The sequence below is a fragment of the Ischnura elegans genome, chromosome 7, assembly GCF_921293095.1.
Source record: "Ischnura elegans chromosome 7, ioIscEleg1.1, whole genome shotgun sequence".
In the NCBI taxonomy this organism is placed as follows: Eukaryota; Metazoa; Arthropoda; class Insecta; order Odonata; family Coenagrionidae; genus Ischnura; species Ischnura elegans.
In genome coordinates this window covers 113,842,408-113,864,632 of record NC_060252.1, presented here as the reverse complement: position 1 = coordinate 113,864,632, position 22,225 = coordinate 113,842,408, and the positions used below count along the sequence as shown (strand labels likewise).

Here is a 22,225-nt window from a genome sequence, read left to right as displayed (position 1 = left end):
CCAAATGAAAATTGATAAGAGTGTTTGGGATGCCGGAATTGATTTAATATACTTGATTCAATACTAGTGATGGTTAATGTTAGGGTTGAGCATGCAGGGATTAGGTTTGAATGTGGCGGTCATGTCAATTTTTTATGCGGCCACCGTCGGAGGTTCGATCGCGAAAATCGTTTGATTTTTTTTTTTAGAGAATTTAGGTATGTATTTACATAAAAACTAACATTGAAATTTAAAGCTACCCGAAATCACTACCACCGTTCCTTTCCTTGTTTTTTTCTTCCACTCCTCCCCCACTCCTGCCACCTTGCGTTTCGCGCCGTTTCCCCCTCCCCCCGGCCGCTCGAGTATTTTCTTATCAATTGAACTTGGCAACGTTGTGGTGCAGTCGTGCAGTGAAGTATTCCTGCATCATTAACTTTCGCAACAGGCCGACTTGCGGTTTTCCGTTTTCTTGTTGCCTTCTTGTAGGTCAGCCCTCGTCAGTTACATCACGCTGTTTCATTTTGAAAGGAATGGCAGAAGTCGAGTGTAACCCGAAGAAAATCAACATGTCCTCGCTCGCGCAGCTTAAACAATTCACTACGGTGGTAGCCGATACCGGCGATTTCGAAGGTTTGTTACAGAATGAGACGGCTTATCTTTCTTTATCTGAAATTAGTGTATTTCGCTATCCTTTCTATTGAATGTACATGTATTTTCAGCCATGAAAAAGTACAAACCGACGGATGCAACCACAAATCCATCGCTTATTTTGTCTGCTGCCAACATGCCGCAGTACAAACACCTGATAGAAAAAGCTGTGGATTACGCAAAGAAGACGTCTAGGTTTGTATGCACCGTCATAAGTTCTTTTGATTCGTGTGAATGCTATTTTCAATGTACCGGCTAAGCTATTAATTCTATGTAGAGTACGTAATTTCAATCAGTATGCCTACTGATCCTATTCTTGTAGTTATCTGTAAAACAACTCTGCCGAGAATGAGATATTACCAGCATTAGAATCTCATGCGTGAACGTAAGGTACTGCCGTCTTCTCTCGGGGAACTTAACCTGTTATAAAATTGTTTGTTCTACGATATTCTTTGTAAGGACCTAAATCCCCTCCGAATACACTCAGAATTGATTTTGAAATGTTTTCTATTATGAACTTGCGACTTCACTATATAAGTGGTACTTTTAAATTTTTAAAATGTCATAGATCTCATTTGTGCAAACCTTTATGATGCTTTGCTGATATTTAAAGGGTCAACTATTACTATTTCTCGTAGCATTGGGAGACAAATGTTTTCTCATTTAAAGTAGGTGTAGCACGTTATGTTTCATCAAGGGAATTTTATTTCATTGATATCCATCATGATTTCGATGTTATCCCAATTTTTTCAGTGACCACTATTTCTTAGGAAATCCAGCTGGTTAATCAGTGTTCATTGAAATAGGGAGTTATGAAGGTATCAGTTAAACACGCTATAAGACATAATGTGTGTAGACCTGTTTCATTCTCCCCCTCAAAACTGAATTGAGACATTGGTAGGTCAAATAGAGGTCATGGAGATGAAGGCTTAAACTTGTAGTCCTGTGTTGGTTTTCAAGGATGAAAATTAATTAATAACTTGAACCTTAAAAACAAATGTATTGTCTATTGAAAGATTCTCACAACTGATATTTATATAAAGAAAACAACAATGCACTTAGTAACTCACAAAAATAAACATTGAAAATGCATTCACGTATATTCCAACGCTCCTCCATTTCCATGTTAAACCCACACTTCACACATACCTAAGGCCCCTTGCACACACCGATTTTGAACGGCCAGTAAAATATCGTCCCATATTTTACAGGCTAAGCGATGCTTGCACACACGCCGGATTTTTACCGGTCAAACGATATGTTTTTGAGCCGACGCTGGCGATCCACAGTGACAATGTCCGGCAACTAACCAGCATTTTGCCGTTGCTGGTGCATGATCGGTGGGTCATTGCATGTCAGTTCACCCAGTCATGGCACCCACAGACTACGATTTTGATGAAATTTTTGTCACCAGCTACTATCACTTATCTCATGACCCATGTAAAATAGTTTGCAAGATATGAGGAGTCGAAGTTTGAGATGTTTGCTCAGAAGTGGCGCTAGTGGGAGTCAAATTCCAGAGTGCAGGGCACTGGGTAAAAATTCATAACTCAGACACCACATAATATATTTGAATGAAATTTTGACCCCTTGTCTATCCAAGTACATAGCTTCCATAGTAATGTCTTTCATTCCCCTTGGATTGTTATGTCAGCCAAAATGATGTCAACAGTTGTGAATTAACTGATTTTTTTAGCTCAAAAACATTACTTCATATTTTCAGAACTATATCAAAAGGCAGAGTAGTTAACTCATCCAATGTTTTTTCTAATTGAAGGTAATATATGTGCTCGAATATACTGTGAAATAAAAATGGTGGTGTTTTGACTGCCACTATGAATATTTCAGGTTTTACTTTTTTTCTGTCTCCATGAGAGGGATTTTGGACACATACTGTAAGATAATAACCCTGAGAGTGCTCACAAAGTTTGCAGAATACCACATGTAAACCAGATGTAGACATCTATATGTGGTATACAGCAAACCTAATGGTTTGCCGTATACCAAATGTAGGCGACTTCATTTGGTCTACATCAGGTCTACATTCGGTCTACATTAGGTGCAAATGTCTTCCTTTTTTGGTCTACTGGTAACTTATAATGGTATAATTTTGGTCTGCGGTTATACCAAATGTAGACGTCTATATTTGGTCTACATTAGGGGCAAATGTCGCCCATTTATGATAATTTTGTTCTACGGTTATACCAAATGTAGGCGTAATTTTTTTTTACAAAAACAGGCATTTCATACTGCTAACCTTGTAGCAATATGTGTTATTTTCAACTGAAATGAATTTATGGCAATTATGCGGAGAAGGTATTCCTATCCCTCCGAAAATGCTAAAAACCCATCACGAATACTTAGGAGAACCTTATCAGGATCTCCTAAGCACTAAACCTAATTATAATTACAGACAAAAACACTGAACTCCTATGAAATAACAAATAATCGGTTGCTCTGCATTCTTTTCGTGTATGTAGCGGGGTTTGGAAAGCAATAATGCCAATTCAGGGAGCAAAAGAAAACGCTTTCTAAAATAATGAAAAATAACTTTTAGGCAGTTATCTATGAAAAGCAATATACAGTTAACGAAACACAAGACATGCACTTATTGTAGAAAGAAACTTTTATTTCATGATAATGTGACAAAGCTTCACCATTTCCTTGGTTTGACGAATACGAATTCACAGCAAGTGTATGCACACAATTCACATCTGAGATCGCGAATCGGTTCCACTGCCAACACACACACACAAGCAACAACGTATTTCAATAATATAGGTAAATCCACAAACGATATACTAGCACACACCATAAAAACATAGTGGGAAATAGGCAAATATAATCATCAAAAACTGGAAGTCACTACCATACTTATATTAATCACGTACAACTTACAATCACAGAGCTCGTTATGATGAAAAATACTATATATTCACCGATTTGGAGACTTAATTAGTCCATTCAAGTGGCACAGGTGACTTTTCACACTGCTATTCGTTGATATACTAGAAAAATAAACTTCACAAACAGCTTTGATATTGATAGCTTGATCGTGATATATATGTCATACCCACGGTGAACAACGGAGGATAGCACGCCACTGACATTAACATAACTGTCAATTTATCGATAGCGTAATAGCACTGTTTACAATTCAATCACGTTGGAAATCTGAAAATACAACTCTTGGCCGATGTTTTTCAACCTTGTCAAACTTAACTGTCACAGTGCATTACAACCACTGGCACTGTGATTGCCAGCAGTAGATTAACGAGAGTTGTCACGATGAAAATAACACTATTTTGGCACAAAAGATGTTTTAGTAAAAACCGAAAATCTCCAAGCATAGCGAACTAAGTTGTATTCTCTGGTGTTCACCTAATAATACAAGCACAAGCAGTCCTTAACGGTGAATTTTTCAGTACCTACGAAGAAATGGATGAAATTATTGACTGTCAAAACATAGCGGGCATTAGAAAATATCAAAATTGTTCTAATTACATAAATGGATGAGGCGCCGTCGATAACATCAACTTACAATTAACGTATCCACCTCCAACGGCCGTGGCTCATTGTCAGACTGCTATACAACGATGCTACTGACTTTTTGGTTTAACCACTGTTCCAGTTTATATTTTATGCGCTTACTCAGATATTAATATTGTAAATAATACAAAATATGAGGGCTTCTGAGCCTCTATCGTCGGATATTTTGCTTTACATTGGAAATAACCAACACGTATCACAAACGAAGCTCTCACAACTGCTCGCAACTCATAAACAATCAAAACAATACACTAACGTGGTCTGCAGACGACCAACTGTGTTATCATCTCCAGCATACGGCTCGCGTATCGTAATACATCGCGTATATTTATGGTCTACAGGTAACTTCCATCATTTAAGTTACCTGTAGACTTGAAATATCCCAATTGCGGTAGTAGTACATGGCGTATATTTTTGGTCTACAGCCTTCCATCGGTTAAGTTACCTGTAGACTAGAAATATCCCAAATGTATACGCCTTCAATTTTTCGTGTATTATATATCGCGTATATTTATAATTAGCTGTTTCAGGCGTAACTCTCTGGAATCTACCTGTCATGATGAATATACATGACATGATATTTATGTGAAATAACTAATGTTTTCTTTGCTTTTCATCACGCGTATATTTTTGGTCTACAGCCTTACATCGGTTAAGTTACCAGTAGACTTGAAATATCCCAATTGCGCTAGTAGTACATCGCGTATATTTATGGTCTACTGGTAACTTCCATCGGTTAAGTTACCTGTAGACTAGGAATATCCCAAATGTATACGTCTACAATTTTTCGTGTGCTCTCAGGGAAACTTGTATAAGTGTATCCATACCTTCTTGAGGATATATTTGAAATAATGGTCGGTAAATCTAAGACCAAAACATGTAGTCTAGTGAATGTGGCTCTTGTTCATATAATTTTTTTAAGAACAATACTTTGCTTGTGGCAGCTGAGGGGAAAAGAGTCCAAATGGCTCAGAAACTGTGAAATGATGCTCTTTTCCTGGAGTTGACCCATTTTTAGTTCATGGAAAAATGGTATCAACATACATTAGACTCTTGCTGTGTATTAGAGGATAAATGGAAATCCTAATTTAAGTAACATTATTTAAATAATACTCTTAAATTATAAAATTTACTTTCAAAAAGAGGTGAAATGAGTCCGGCTGAACTGCTGTTGTAAAGTCAGCCTCACTTTCACTGAAGAAGTACATTCTTCCAGAACCTTTGGTGATGGGAGGGCTGACAGAACATATGATGTTGCTGATGAGTACGTAACAGACATCTTCTCTCTCCTGTGAAGGCCAGTGAAATGATCTGGCAGGTTCATAAGGGTGCATAAATTTCACTTTCACATCATGTTCTTCCTCGTGTTTAGAAATCACTAATCCAAAAAAGCAGTGGTCATCATAAGCACATGCAATGTTTGAGATCCTTTGAATTTCTTAGCAATGATTAAAAGCTCCTCTGTCAAAAAAACATCCCGCTCCTAATTTGACGACGCAGCATATGCTTCTTCGATACTCCATTCCCATGCGGTGCATTTATCATAGGTATGTAAACGGGCTAGGGTAATGTTTCCCAGAGGAGATGAAGATTTTGTACATTAAGGAAAATATTTATATGATCGCAATCCCTCTCCAGAAAACCCTTAGACTACAGTCCGGCCGGCGAGAGTTGTCCGATGACAGTTGAAAAGGAGGGCCGAAGAACCAGCACGGATTGAGGCCAATCATTGCCTCCAAAGTGCACCTCACACCCTCGCCTAGTCATGCAACAGTTGTCACATGCATGTGGAGCTCAGAAACCTAAGAGCACTTTCTTCGAAACACCAAAACAAGGGATTGTCCCTTTGAGTCTGTCAGTGTCGTCCTCCCTTCTGGCTCCTTTCTTCATAGGAGCATTTTGTTTACGTTTAACGTGGGCCTTTCTTACCTGGCAACCTTACCCCCCCAACCCCGAACAATTCTCCAGACTGTGTAGAGAGGGGTGAACTCAATGCACCCGAGCATCCTTTTTGAGCACGATCCAAGGCAGGGGGCTGATTTATGGGGCCTCAGCATTCAGCAGAAGAGAGCGATTGAAAAACTTCTACCATCCCATCGACTGGATGCGCCCAATCACACGACAATGGAGATTTGGGGTGTGGTTTAGGGGTGGGGTTTATTCGCAAGGAGGGGTGGAGTGTACTCGGTCTCAGGGGCATAATAGTGTCAGGTGGTTTGCATGAGTGCATCATATCCGAGAAACTTAAATATTTGGACATAAAAATTATTTATTTATTTTTTATTTATTTTATTCTCAAACCTCCGGATACAGCTCTTATTGGCCATTTTACACCGGGGTGTTCAACAAATGTAACAAGTAAACGTACACAAACAACCATGCCCTGGACCGTTGAAACCTACCCAGGCGGGACTCGAACCCGCGACCTCTTATTTGGTAGACGATAACGTTACCCCGCCGCCACCGAGGCCGGCAATTACAGATGAGTGTGAGAGTAGCTGGACTTTCGAGACTGATGTCCGGAGCCGGTTTGGCATCTCGTCATTTAGGTAGTTCATAAGATTAAAGAAAGATACAATTCTTGCAGTAGTGAACGAACTAAGAACACCTAGCACTCAAAAATATTTGTGGCAAGAGGAACATTCACAAACGGAATCTGTACTATTCAAGTGGTTTGTCAACAAAGGTCTGCAGAACTGCCCATAAACGGTGTGATGTTGTAGACGAACACTGATTACATTTCACATGGGGAGAAATTTCTTTGCAAGCAGTATCTTCGACCACCGAATCATGCCATATTTCGGTGAATCTTTCGGCCTATTTTCTAAACTGTCTGATGTACTGGTTAAATATTCGAAAGCTCAACAAAACTGGTATTTCCACCTTGATGTATTCGCAAAATTATCTGAAAACTTCCACCGCTTACCAAACGTATTGATTCCGATTAGTTACGCTGTTTTTACAGCTTTCTTCGGCGATCAAAAAATACAAGAACAGGAATAAAGTCACCGAAACTGGGGGAATTATTATTTTATAAAATTGAGAATCCCCCGTTTCCTTCTTTAAATATGTTGATACTCAATTATATTGTGCCTGATAATGACTCTCTACCGGTTTAACTTCATTAAATACCACAGAAACAAAATAAAAACTGTAAATATGAAGGATTTGGGTGGGTTTACAGAATACAACTGAATGTGTCTTACAAGGATATTTATCCAAATTATGTTAAATATTTTTCTTTGTTAACTTTTTTGTCTTATATTTCCTATTTTATATACATTTTAGGAATCTGCAAGAGCAAGTGGAAGCTGCTGCAGATATGCTTTTTGTACTTTTTGGAATGGAAATATTAAAAATTATTCCTGGACGAGTCTCAACTGAAGTTGATGCGAGGTAAGTTAAGAATTACCTGCTTCTGACATCATGCTTTAATGCATTACCACCCAGGAAATTGTCTTTTCAAATATGGTCAAAGAAGTTTAGAATTGATCCCTTAGGATAGGAATGAATTAAGGATAAATTAAGTTTAGCTTAAGTGTCACGCTCCATTATCTCGTTTGTTTGTTCGGTTGTAAACCACCCATTTGGAAGTTCCTCAAGGAAAAGTTTTCAAGCACGAAATATTATTTCAATTAGCTTTTTATGTTTATATTCAGTACCAGATGACCCGGTGATCTTCGTATCATCTTCGTAATTGTGTGTACATAAATCAATTGCAGTTAGTTCTTCTCGCTAAAAATTGAAAACGGCTGAACTGATTCAGCTAATTTTGGTTATAGAATATCTGTGGAAGTCTGATTTAATACTCCTGCTGTCTTTCAACCACTTTTATGTCATCATTGTGTTGCAGGCAATTATGTCAACCAATACGAACCTAACTACAATTTTTTTCTGTCAGTACCATTTTTGGCCTATAACTGTGAAATATGGTTATTAAATAAAACTTCCTTGCGATAAAAATTGATATAATATCTTCATTTACATTAAATACAACTCAGTTACAATAGAGTTCTTCAATTTAATCCGTTCTGATAAACTTTTTTTGTTTGTGTTTAAATATGCAAAGATGTCGAAGTTATTTGAAAACAACTCACCTTTTTGAATTTTGACCATTAAAGGTTTAGAATCATTTCCCATTCCAGTTACTAGTGAATGTAATGGATTTGGTGGTGGAACCCATTGAGGTAATTTTACTTTTCCTTTAGCACTACATAATCTAGTAGATTCACCGCTGTATGTTAACGCCTTACAATATTGAGAAATGAATTTAATTTTCCCAATGGCTGCTGATTTATTGGCCTAATAACCTACAACCCTATCGTAGTTGAATGCTACTACTCGTTCCAGGGTCACACGTGCACGGCTTCTTAATCGTTTAATTTCATGGTGTCGTGCTCGCTGTGTTGTGTTTGATGCTCACGAACTCTTGCATTCTAAGCCTATCCTCTTCATTTTCAGTCCCTCTATAATGCAATTCTGCCATTTCTACACGACTATTAATTATTATCTACCTCTCGCTGGTCATCAATTCGGTTAGCAGGTAAGGTAGCTTGTGATGTTTTCGCTCACTTAATTTGTGAATAAATAATGACGAATGAACTTCTAAATGACTAAATCAAAGATTTATTTTGTGAATAAACATTTGAATAATTGATGAATTCTTCTCGGGTTCTCAGCCAGGTTAATTCTTTTGTATAAGCCGACGTTTCGAGAGATGACTTGTCTCCCATCCTCAAGGCCGTGTTACTCTTTCAAAGTCCAATTTCACACTGAAACAATATGACTGTTTACCGAGGACAACAATACGGCTCAGGTGTCGTACAACATTTAATTAATACGTTAAACTGGGTACATTTAATTTTAGGTTGTCATTTGATAAGGAGGGGAGCATCAATAAGGCCAAAAAGCTCATCAGCCTGTATGAGGAACTGGGAATAAAAAAGGAGCGCATTCTAATCAAGCTTGCATCAACGTGGGAAGGCATTCAAGCAGCAAGGTACGTACAGATTAGCTAAGAGGCAAGATGTTGGCTGGTCTAGGAGGAGATTGTGTGGAGTCACTTTCTTCCAATGGTAATACATACATAGGATTGGAAAGTTTGGCTGTTAATGAACTTTCAAACTGATTTCAGAATAGCTCAAACATTAATGGAGTTACATTTCACTGAATATTCAGTTATTTGTAATATTTCTTATCCTGCCATGTGAATGGTGGTGAAATATACAAGAATTGCTGTGAGAAAAAATTCCCCTGGACCGGGAATCGAACCATGGACCTTAGGCTTTCCACGCAGACCACTATGCTATCCAGGTTCTTTAATTCCCATGGCAATTATACCGAACCTGAGCCATGGTCTCCATGAGCCTCGATATAATTGCCATGGGAATTGAAGAACCTGGATAGCGTAGTGGTCTGCGCGGAAAGCCAAAGGTCTGTGGTTCGATTCCCGGTCCAGGGGAATTTTGCTCATGGCAATTCTTGTATATTCAGTTATTTGTTGGGAGTGTGTGAATTGCTAGAGTTTAGCTTGGAAAGCTCAACTAAGATTTGTGATAGTTAAGAATAGACAGTAATGCTAGCTGTTTCATTTGTGTATCCTAACTATTAATATGTTTACATTTTGTTATGTAGGACTTGCACTTTTTATGAAAATAAGTATAAAAATGCTTAATGTGTGCTACTATCCATTTAACAATCTCTAAGATAGCAAGAATCCCATTGTTGCAAGTGTCTCATGGTTGAATGGACATGCATGCATTAATATGAAGTCTATAACTTTAAACATTTTCCTTTTTTCATTTCTCCTCTGTCACAAATCTGTGGTATTAATATTGTCTGATTTTAATTGTTATACATTAAAATTCCGGTGCATGTTCCTTAGATATACATTCATAACATATTTTGGAGAGTCATGCTAGTGGCTTCACTGGATAAGAGGGCTTATTCATTGACCGAAGGCTCAGCAGTTTTTTTTCTTCAGAAAATAGCTTTGGAAAGGTCTCAACCATACTGTACTGTTGAAGCATCAGTAGTAAGAGGTAGTAGAATCTACTGATTGAATATGTATTAGGCATCTAACCTCTTTCTTTTTCTTCATCCTCCACAAAACTCCTCTCAGTGCCTTGTGAGGCATCTTTGGGCATTATATAAGATTGGAAAAAATCAGTGGTGATGTTTGTTTACAGATTTATGTGGTGATGAATGGGTGAATTCAACGTCAATTTTCAGGTTGAGTCTGTGCATGTTGTTGAATAATCCATAATAGCTTTGCCAGCTTTCCTGCTGGCGTCCTTAGGTGAAGGATGGGAAAATGTCGTGGTCCTCTCATATATATGGAATTCTCTTCAGCCAATGAGGAATATCCTCAAATTTGCGCACATTAATTCTTTCGGAATAATGTGCTGTGGAGTGAATACCCATTTTCCCTGTTGAAATTATCTGGTCTTTTCACAATCTCTTATTTTTCTTGGGAAATACTTTTATTCTTTTATTTACATGAGGGTGGCTGGAAAAGTTCTCGGAATGGAATTGAAATAAGTAATTACTACATCACTGAAACTTTTTTTATTTTTCAATGTAGTCTCTTTGTAGATTAATGCATTTGGTCCAACGATGTTCCAGTGCCTTGGTCCCATTTCGGAAATAAGATTCCTCCAAGCCTGCAAAATAGTTCTCAGCTCTGGCTATCAGCTGTTTGTTTGAAGCGAATCTTGGTCCATTAAGAAAAATTTCAAGTTTTGGGAAGAGATGGAAGTGTGAAGGAGCCATATTAGGTGAATTAGGAGGGTGTGTCTACAATTCATACCTTAGTTTGAGTAATTTTGCCATGGCGACGGCGCATTTGTACTTGCATTGACTAAATGGAATTACTTACTTCCTTGCTAAACCTTATCTTTTGTTGCAATTTGTCGAGGAGGTTAGCCTTGTATTCTCAAGTAATTGTTTGCCTAGTGGGATCTACAAACAGAATCCCCTTCACATTCCAGAACTCTGATGCCATGTCCTTTCCAGCCTTAAGAATTGTCTATGCTTTCTTTGGTGGTGGGGAATTTAGAAGGTTTCCACAGCTTTGACTGTTGTTTTGTCTCCGTGGTATGGTAGTGAACCCAAGTTTCATCTTTGGTACAAAACATTGTTTTGCTAAAGCACTATTTACTGCAAGGACATGACAGAATGGTGACATAAGCCTTTGGGTCCAGTTTTGAATCTTCCTCCAAGCCCTTCATTAACCTCTTGGCCCTTTTCAGGACCATGTGTCCATTTCTTTGCAGTACTGTTGTCAGGTGCTTCTTCTCATCGACAATTGAGTCTGAGTCACATATTTAATATGCTCGGTTAATGAGTGTGGTTACTAGTGAGGTCTTCTGGCTTGGGAGAGTGAAGTGATGCAGCATTTAGGTAGCGGCGGGTGTGCATAGGGTTTCTATATACACTGTACCCAAGCTTCCCATTCCCTTTTCTCTTCACCATGACGTCCAAGAAGGGCAATTTATGCTCCTTTTCCACCTTTGTAGTAAAGTGGATGGTGTGATGCTGTGACTTTGGATGAATCAGGAGCCTTCTTACTTCTTCTTTGCCATGTGGCCAAATTACCAAAGACCTGCCATTTCTTAAGTAAAGTCCATTTAATTAATACCTCCAAAGTACATGTTATAGCTTTGGCTTACTCATCTCAGAACATGGCTACTTGGGTGGCTAGAAGTACAGCTCGACTGCAGAGTAGAGTTAGGTGAAGCGTGTCGTCGACAAGAGGTCTTGGCCAGGGCCGTTGGCTATCGACAGTGTCTTCACGGAGCAGCGGCTGCACGATGTTGACAGTCTAAGAGATAATGAGCGAGAGCGCGACTTTTGGGGAAGTCCCATATTGATGCCATTTGTGCTCCTATTTGTCTCCAGAATGTTCGACAGTCATCAGGCAGGTGGAAAGGGAGAAACTGCGAAGCATTCCCGACCTCTCTGTGCCAACCTCTTTTAACCCTTTCGCTGCTGTTCTATCTCCGAAAACATTCTCCTCACATGCGGCGAAAAGGTTAAAATGCATTTCGTGGGCCCATGGAGCAGGTACTTCATTAGTGGGCGTGGTACACCCTCCGAAGGGTCGCTAATCCGCGGCCCTATCCTCGACGAGCTCACCCACGCAGGACCGTCTCCTCGACCCTACCAGCAGGGGCCTACCTCCCGAAAAGAACCGCTGTGACTGCAATTTCAAAATCAATCAATCAATCCGATCATCAAAAAATTATTGTTTTCATCGCACTCCTGCCAATCACACCTGCCATCACAAAAACGTGGCTTCGGACAACCAGAAAAATGGTCATTTTAGCAAAGTTAACAAAATCTGTGTTTTTCATTGCAGAAACACGTTTCAAAGACGTATTTGATTGCATTATTGGCAAGAGTGCGATGAAAACAATCTTTTTTTGATGATCGGATTGATTGATTGATTTTCAAATTGCAGTCAGAGCGGTCACTTTTCGGGAGGTAGGCTGCCTGCTGTCGAGGAGACGGTCCTGCGTGGGTGAGCTGGTTGGGGATAGGGTCCCGGATTAGGGACCCTTCGAAGTGCTTCGGCGAAAGTGCTGACCACATGGTAGGGAGGAAGAAAAAGTACATCCACAGCAGTCTGCAGTGCGGACATAAGTAAGGTAAGTCCACAGCAGTGAAAGGGTTAAATATACTGTGAAATATCTCTTTAGCGGAATCTTTCGGGACAGCATTTTTTAAGACAGCATTCCACTTAACTCAAGGTTTGACAACTCAAAAATGACCGCGAAGGTCAAATCACGTCTATTACATGCGTCGCCTGAAAGGTTGGCTTGACTCTAATTCTACATGTTATAGGCGAAATTGTCATGAAATAACAAATGACCAGCATCACATTGTGGTTAGACTTGTTTGTTTGAAGAAATTAACATAAAAAGTGATCCATGCAATAATCATATAAGCTGTCATTTTTGTCTGTTTTTCCTGTATAACACAACTCTCTACGTTGCCAATAGCCCCATGTAAGCCACTAAATAAATCAGTGTTACCTTTGTTGAGACTACATTCTGCTAGTTTTTTTAACGAAACCAACATTTCTCGGTAGGATGTTTTGTTTTCTTTACATGTTACGGTTATATTTACTTCATCGGATTCATAGGTTTCGTCTTCTTTTACAGGCGGTCCCCGACTTTCGTACACAATGCGTTCCCGAAAACTTGTACGAAAGTCGAACCATTGACTTCCATACTAATTAGGGGTTACGTTCCAAAAGAGCGGAATATACGTACTAAAACCTTTTTTTCGCGGATTTTATTTCAATGGACTTAATTTTAATCATACGTCAATAAAACTCCTCAAATCATCTAATTTCAGTCGAAAGTACGCTGAAAATGCAAATAAAAGTTTAAAAAAACAAGAACTCCGTTGGCTATCGAATGAAACTTCCTCTTGGCGTTTAAGTTGACATTCCACTTATTACGTCCACTATAAATAAAAATACATATCAAGAAGCATAACAAAATGTAGTTGTCGAACCCGCACTCTGGATACCTTTTAATTTTTACACCAACATTCGACATTCGGCAGGTGAAATTCGTGATCGCGTTTATTTCGCAGGTTATTCAAAAAAGACAAACGGAATTCGGCTGATATTTCGTGCAATATCATTTCTGAAGGTGTACATGAATTAAACAGCACTCAAACGAAAAGAAACACAATTAAAAAGACGATCTTACTAGTTTTATTGAAAGCTATTTGATGATGTCTAGTCAACTTCTTTTGAAAAATATCTCCAATGAAGGCTTTCTTATTCTCTCGATAAAGGAGCCTATTGCGGGCAGTCTCTCTCCCAAATAAATCACCTAGATTAGAGTCTACTACCGACAATTCCCTTCATTATATACGTTCGTTTTGTTCGCATATGCTGCCATTTGAAACAATTGAATGTTGGGATGCGCAATAAACATCACAAATATTTTAGAAGGCAGAGATCTAAAAAACATTCAGGTTTCATCTCGTTATAGATATCACATGGTTGGTAGTCTTTCATTTATACATGAACCGTGCATTTCAATTGCTCTACGGTTTCCATATCCTAGTTGTTTGACTCGCCAGCAACAATGCTCCAAACAATATTGCGTCTGGTTCTGAAGCACTCTAGCTGCCCATCAGAGGCTTTAAAATCTAATTTTCCTAAATAAACTGCAAACTCTTTTGCCTTTTTTTGCACCATTGGACCTGACAATGGAATATTCCTCGATCTTGCTCGCACAAACCATTCCCAAACTAATTCGTTTAATTCTTCCTATTCGCTGAGAGGTGTATTCTTCTTTGAACGAAAACTCAGGCCTAAAATAGTGGACAGAAAGAGCAATTATTTTATGGTGTGTCGTTTTGCAAACTATTGTGTTATGGGATATGAAGAAATATGTTTCTAAGGACCTACCCCTTTCAAAGTCTTTCTTAATTACGTCCTTCTTCTTAATTGCTTCATAAACTTGTCAATACATATCTTTCCACAATTAACTTCTCATGTGCCTTTCTGCCTCACGGAAAACTTTTTTTGCTCAAAACACTCGATCAAGTCCAGTTTATTTTTTAATAAACTGGACTTGATCGATAAATAAACCGCAATAATTTAGAAAGAGAGAGGTAAGAGGAGGGAGTGTTGATGAGTATTTGATGCAATGTACGTGAAACAAAACTCACAGCAGGACATTAGGCTCTAGAGGAGGGTTAGCGCCAGGTTTAGGGACACGTGGAAGTGTTTTGGTCAAGATTGATGCCATATTCTTCCTGAGTCCCTCGCGTGACGTGATGTCTGTCAACAATGACGTACACCATAGAGAACGAATGACAACTTAGGCTGGTTCCATTTTAAGGATTGTTTTCTTCGGGAGAGGGCTTTACAGAACATTTTAGGATTTCATTTCCTTACGGTAAAAATTATCCTTGCAATTATTTTTCTTGGAATTCCGCTTAACCCATATACTCATGCCCAGGAATCGATTCCGTTTCCATGTTTGACAGTTTCCGTTTAACTGAGGGCACCTATACATGTAAAACACTATTGCAACCACCAGAGCCAACATTATTTTCCGGATGAGACAGGTTTCTGCTTAAATCAGGTTCATGTCTCACTGTATATTTATCATCCACGTTAAGCAAGGCAAGCAGCGCTCTTGTCACAAACAGGATACAATGCTGTCTGGGTGGTCTGAGTTTCAGGCGGCTATCGACCACTATTTAGAAAGATAATTAAAGTCGTGAGCATGGAGGCGAAGAAACAGGAAAAAATGCTTAAGGAAAGGCACAGGTGGCCTCCGTAGAATCATGAAAATGGGTGGCCCCTTTGAAAAAGGCGGCTGAGATTAGAATTTGGAGGAGAGTGGAGATGGGCAGAATTTAGAAAGTGGGAATTGAATCAAGTTATTTCGAGCAGTAAGATAAATTAGCGTATGGTGGAAAGAAATGAAATGGCATTGGAAGCGACTGGCCATTTGAAAAGCGGGGATAGTTTTAGGTTCAGAACCAGTAATAGCCAATCGGCACATAACAATGTATACTTTACACATCAGCCCATATTGAGGGCAAAATGGCTCCTCTGGGCGTAGTCCAGTGCAAGCTCCCAGTGCATCAGAGCAATGGGAGCGAGTCTTTGCGTGGTCCAGTAGAAGCTACAAAAGCTCCTGTAGCTTTCTTGTACGTCACGCATTATCTCAGTATATTCGCTTCTCTCTCACTACAAACGCTCCTGCAAAAAACGTGGATGGAACCGCTCTTCAGCATGAGCTAAACTATATTCAAGTTAGTTTTGATATCTTTGGGCATTAACCCTTTCAAAAACAAGTGTTTGATAACCATGCTAAACTCAATTTTCTCCATTTTTATAAACAAACAAAAGTTGTTCACTACAATCGGCATCAATGATGAAACTATTGGATGGATAAAACTGACAGCTATTCACAAGTGCTATTTTCCAGTCAAAATTAATTTTTGATGTTAAGAGAGTGCCGTATATGTCTGAATATAGTCCCCCCCTTTTCTTCCAAAAATGCCCGTGGTAAAAGTAAAGGGGGGGACAATATTCAAACGCATCTTTTTAACTCCGAAACTGAAGCCTCGAAATTAGGGGGGGGGGGGGAGACTATATTCGGAGAAATGCGGTAATTTCTTGGCGATTCTAAGCACTTATTGAACTACCCTCGTATCTGTCCAGGATGGAGGCGGTGTCTGGCTGTCTTTCATCTTGGAAGCGATGAATCGTAGGCTATGGACTTGAACTAAATTCATGAGAGAATGTGCGAAGGGCTTCAGTCGGTGCCTAGGGAGTGTCTTAGCAGCAAACAGTGGAGTAGAAGCAGCGGCCGGGACAAGACATGTATGACAGCAGTGAAGACGAAGATGAAAGTGAGGAGGAGTATCTTAAATATTGGGCTATAGTGGTGAAAAATTTCTCGGGATTCCCACTGGGTGTGGTATTGGGTTAATTCTCCCAACGTTTCAATGGGTGAGTCTGCCAAAAAAAAAGTAAAGTTTTGTCTGCCGTAAGAAAGCACCATCAAGATAAAACCCCTGAAGACGATGGCAGACTCAGCCATTGAAACGTTGGGAGAATTAACCCAATACCACACCCGGTGGGAATTCCGAGAAATTTTTCATCAATCTATAAGCTGGGAATACCTAAAATTTTACATTGGGCTATATTTTCCACCAATTTATTTTGTAGGCTACTCGTAATGAGGAGGCACTTCCAACTCTAACCATGAACTTTCTTGTAGCACTTCTACCCATTCCCCCATGCCGAGAGATCTTTCTTTCCAAAACCTTTGTCTACTCTCTCCTATTGCCTTTTGCTGATCTTCCTGACATCAAACTTACGCATCCAAAACCCCCCTCCACTTGCATTTCCCAGTGATGACTTGGAGTGCATCGTAAAAAAACATGGCCCCCAAACGTAGTCTGAGGCAAGGCTGAAGGCCCTTAACCCACCCCTATTCCTCCCACCCGCTGCACCCTTATCTTTATCCTGTCCCCACTTCCTCAACCAGGCAGCACTCATCCCACTCTTATTTACCCCATCCCCTTGGAATGCTCTCTGACTGTGGAAGGGAATGGTTCATCTCTTCTTGCAACAGGGGTAAGTTTCTAACTGGAGAGAGGCTGGAGAAATATATTCCATTATCGGGGAAATGAAGAGGAAAACTTTGCTATCCACATTCATTTTATTGGCTAAGGCACGTGTTTTGTTATATCTTGACATATTTTTAGTCTGATCTTGCTCCCGTGAGACTTGGCGGATTAGCATTCCCTCCCCCTCCGTTCACTCAAAGATAAGGATGAGCCAATGCCTGCCACGCCAATTGTGTAACTGACCCTAATTATGATAGCCAAGTTAGGAAGCAGGTGTCGCGTGTTGGGGAAAACTAATCAAAGCATCAACTTTTAAAATCAGTTATTTTATGTTTGTGACATTAAAAAAATAGCAATCTGCTTGATATTTGAAAAGATTAAGCCAAAACCTGACATCAGTCTGAAATTATGAGCTATTTTTTTTGTTTTGTTAACCTAATATAAACATGATCAGCAAATGCAGTTGTTTTCTTGGAAACGTTTTACTTTAACCCCGCCCTCCCCTCGCTGCTCAGATACCTATCCCCATAGGAAAAACCCTCGTCCCAAATCAAGGTTGCCCCTTCCCCCCTCTTCGATTCTTGTTTAACCCCTATCCCCCGCCCTCTCAACCAGTCCATTCCCTTCTGATAGATGTCCTCACTGTCATATGTATGTATAAATGTAATATGCATGTAAGATCAGTCACCTGAAGATGTAACTACGTTACGAAACCCGGGTCGTGCCCAGATTATAATAATGGTGAACCTTGTAAAGTTTTATCCCATTATTTCCATTTTAAATACAAGATGAGCTTTGGCAGTTTTTAAAAGTATTTTTTATAGTAAAGAGAAAGTTATTGTTAAAAGGGGAGCGTGTGTGTCACCTTTGGTTGCTCTCGAAATGATTCTCGCTCACTTCTACCTCTATGACACTTTATTCTTCACACTTATACAAACAGGACTCTCCAACCCAGACACTCTCCGTGTCCCTCCGCACACTTGACTTCCCTCAACTCAACTGTCCTTACGGCTTCTCGACGCGTCCCAACGCGTCCCCTTGAGCCACCTCTGTTGGTTCACGGTCACTCCCTCAGGGGGCAGCATCTCCCGGGGGGGACACGCCGCCTGGCGGCGTAACATTATGATACATCATTCTAGCTCAAGGTGGACGATAGTGTTATTCCTTGACACCATACTGTCAATTGAAGAGGCAGACACTAAGACACTAGCGTCTATGGCATACAATATGGGAAGTGTATTAGATACAATTCAGCAGCTATGGTAGGTTGTTTATACATATGAGGAAAATCCATGGGCCTAGAACATGTTTGAGTAGAATTTGTCACATGCAAGTGCAAGTTCCTCTTTGCCACTCTTGAGTCTCATCGTCCTACTCCAGCGGCACTAAATTTGAAAGTTTGGACGTACTTGAATGTTTTGAATGTTGGTATCTCTGAAAGTTCAGAAGTTGGGTGCTCGCAAGGAGAGGACTCAATGTATTTATTCAATTCCATAGGTTTTTGGTGCAAAATATCTAGGGGTATTATCTGCATTTTCATTATTTTGATAAATGTCTCTGTATAGTTGCAGTTTTTGTCTTTGAAATCTTTGTGCTGTCATATTATAGTTCAATTTGCATTCCTATGATAATCCTGTTATCCCAAGTGTTCCGAAATTAAATATGAAAGGAAGAAGTCTGTTTCTGTAATTACTTCAGCCTAAAATATTGATACTTATCTACTTTTTCAGGGTACTCGAGAAGGATCATGGTATCCACTGCAATCTTACTTTATTGTTCTCTTTGTGCCAGGCTGTGGCATGTGCTGATGCCAAGGTGACTCTAATATCACCATTTGTTGGACGGATACTTGATTGGTAAGGGTATAGTGTAGAGATGGGTCGAATAGCAGATTTCTCGAATTCGAATATCGAATTCGAATATTAAATCATTGCTCGAATATTCGAATACCTCGAATTTCGAATACCTCGAATACTAAATGATGAATGCTGGAATGTTTGACTCGGTTGCCTATGCAGCAGGCAACACAAGATTTTGGGGAGTAATTTTGATTTACTTCAAAGGATTCGAACAGGAATTTAGCTGATTAATGAATATTTTAATTTTATGGAAACAATTGGGCATATAATTAATTCAACTAACATCGCTTTACCCCCACTCCTGCTGCCAAGTGCTAGCTGACAATCTGAGGCGTTTTGCAAAATACAGGTGCTTCTCCACCGGATTTTCTTCAATTATTTTCAGTCCATCTTTGGAAGTTCTCACGAGATAAGCAGATGAATTTGAATTTCTAGCGGGGAAAAACCCAATATCCTGAGAAAATATCCCTTCGACTGTGAAAAAAGAGATTTATAGCATAACTCATAAATTGTAACTTGATGTATGTTTTCGAAAAAAATACCGCATCAACTTCCGAGAAGCTCAGTTGCGAGGATATTGAGTTTCGCCAGAATGCTAAGTCTCCCTCGTATTTTGACCTTTATTTCTTTGCGTAAATTGCTTAAATAAACTCAGAAATATGTCGTGTTTGGTCTTATTCTAATTGAAATTACGCGCACATTACTAATATTTCAATTCAATAAAGGTGTAACATCAATTGACGAAAGTCATTCTTAGACACCTTTTGTGCTAATAGATGACTCATGCAGCGGTTGACCTCCACAGAAATGGGGAACTTCGAAGCTAGTAGGAAAAAAAAGGTCAGTGGGGGAGAAAAGGGAGGGCCCGAAACAAGCTTCTATTGTTCTCGTGTAACTTGGTATTTTTTCGAAGCTAAGGTCTTCGTAATATGATCCCTGCGCGAGCTGTGACCTTTTTTTTATTTCAAAGAAGAGGAAAGCTTCAGAGGGGGGGCTGGTGCTGAGTGGAGAGGGATACCAGATCTTGGGAAATGCGCTAATGTAAGTATCCCACGGTACTCACACAGCAGTTGACCTCCAGAAATGGGGAACTTCGAAGCAGGTAGCCAGAAAAAGGTCAGTGGGTGAGAAAAGGGGGGAGGGCGTGAAACACGTTTTTTTTTGTTCTCGTAACTCGATATTTTTTTCGAAGCAGGGGTCTTCGTAATGCGATCCCTGCGCGAGCTGGGAACTTTTGTTTGATTTCGGAGAAGAGGAAAGCCTCAGAGTGGTTGAGGCGAGTGCAGAATGGAGGGGGATAGCGGATCGTGGGAAATGCCCTAAGGATGCTATCCCACGGCACTGAGGTTCTCCTGGTGGGGGGAATCGGGGATTTTCGGATTTTTTCACCCGACCATTTTCTGTTCCCCTCGTCGAACTCTTTTCACCGCTAAAATCCACGAATTTGATGTAATTCGTCAACTTGCGTAAAACGGCACTGCGAGCACTAAATGACTACAGTTCTCTACATTTTTCCGAGTCAACTACCAACGACGTGCGTGCGACAGTGTATGACGCGAAATTCAAAGTATTCGAGGTATTCGAGGCGGTACTTTTCGCATAAATATTCGAAACCTCGAATATCGAATACTTTCTAGTATTCGAGGTATTCGAGTATTCGCGGATACTATTCGCACATCTCTAGTATAGTGTGTGATAAATAAGTTTAGAGGAACTTATACCTTAGTATTCAACAAGAGGGTTAATAGTGAAATGTTCTATGATTTTTGCCTCAATCTGTTTAAAGTTAAGGCTGTTTTACAGTGTGAATTTTCATTGGAATGATTAATATTTGAATGAAATTTTGAGCATTTTTTAATTTGCTTGAACAATTCCGTGAATATTATGAGAGTGCAGTGTCCATCTTGCCACTGGCACCACCTTCGTTTTTTTAGATCATCACAAGATACAGCGGATGAATCGAAATAAATATAGCAAAGTGAGGAAAGAGATTAAGCAGATGGTTTACCTACTCGTGAACATACTACATATAAAGTCTTGGGTTTTTCTTTTTTTTTACATGCTTATTTTAGGGTCAAATGACGATGCCTGGGCTAACTCTCATAATGGCGGGGGTATCGCAATAGCCCTTACTCGCTTTGACGAGGTTCCACTGTGGACAAGTGTCAACTCGAGCTGGGCATACAATTAGCTCGAATTAAATTTTAAAAATTCAATTTCAATATTATGATTGTATTTTCAATTAAAATTTTATATTGTTACAAAGTTCAGTCATTAAATTGGTAAAAAAAACAAATAATTTAGTTTGTAGTTTTGACCGACTTATCAATTGTTGTAGTGTTACGAACTCCTAAAAACGTATCCTTAAGAAAAAGATGAATTTTTTGTGAACTTTTTCTATTTTTTAATGTTCTATATGTCATCCGGGGCTGAAACGAATCCAATGAACCTAATATCATTTAAATAGGTGCAGCCGTTCTTGAGTTATAAGTGTTCTAACTAACCCGATTTTAGACTTTCTTTTATATATATTTATAGATTATACAAATGATTTTTAATCTTCTTTTGAGTACTTGTTATTGTAAAAAAAATAGCTTACAAGAATGTTTGTACAAAAAGATATAAGAATTGCTTTTTCAGTTTCAGAAAAATCAGTTTTATTCATAACTAAAATATTTGACTCACGACTTTTTGTAGGCATGTGGCCAACACGGGAGTGAAGACTTTTGAACCAAAAGAGGATCCAGGTGTCAAATCAGTTACTCAGATTTATAACTACTACAAAAAATTTGGGCACAAAACAGTTGTCATGGGAGCATCATTTAGGAATGTTGGTAAGGAGTAGTACATCTTTATTTTGTATTTTTTCCAGGTGAAGGTGGTTGAAATTGCATGCATTGTGTTGACAAATCAAAATTGATCCATTAATCCAGGCCACCTTTTTCTGCCTGATTTGATTGGTTTGTGCCTAACCAATGCATAACCCTTATCTGTGAATGATTTATCAGCTCTGTTTAGCACTAAAATGACATTATAAAAGACAAGAACTTAATGTAAAATATGTAGGA

General features: G+C 39.2%; 1 protein-coding gene across 1 annotated transcript in view; it reads left to right on the top strand.

Annotated features, from left to right (window-relative positions):
- Positions 1-366: 366 nt before the first annotated feature.
- The window catches only part of LOC124162041 (probable transaldolase), a 38,726-nt gene continuing 16,867 nt past the window's right edge, over positions 367-22,225 (top strand). Inside the window, exons 1-6 of the mRNA XM_046538373.1 lie at positions 367-612; positions 702-825; positions 7,468-7,575; positions 9,047-9,178; positions 19,029-19,154; positions 21,855-21,991. Of these exons, the coding sequence (XP_046394329.1) occupies positions 513-612; positions 702-825; positions 7,468-7,575; positions 9,047-9,178; positions 19,029-19,154; positions 21,855-21,991 (727 nt within the window). The 5' untranslated portion in view covers positions 367-512. The remainder of the gene's footprint in view (positions 613-701; positions 826-7,467; positions 7,576-9,046; positions 9,179-19,028; positions 19,155-21,854; positions 21,992-22,225) is intronic.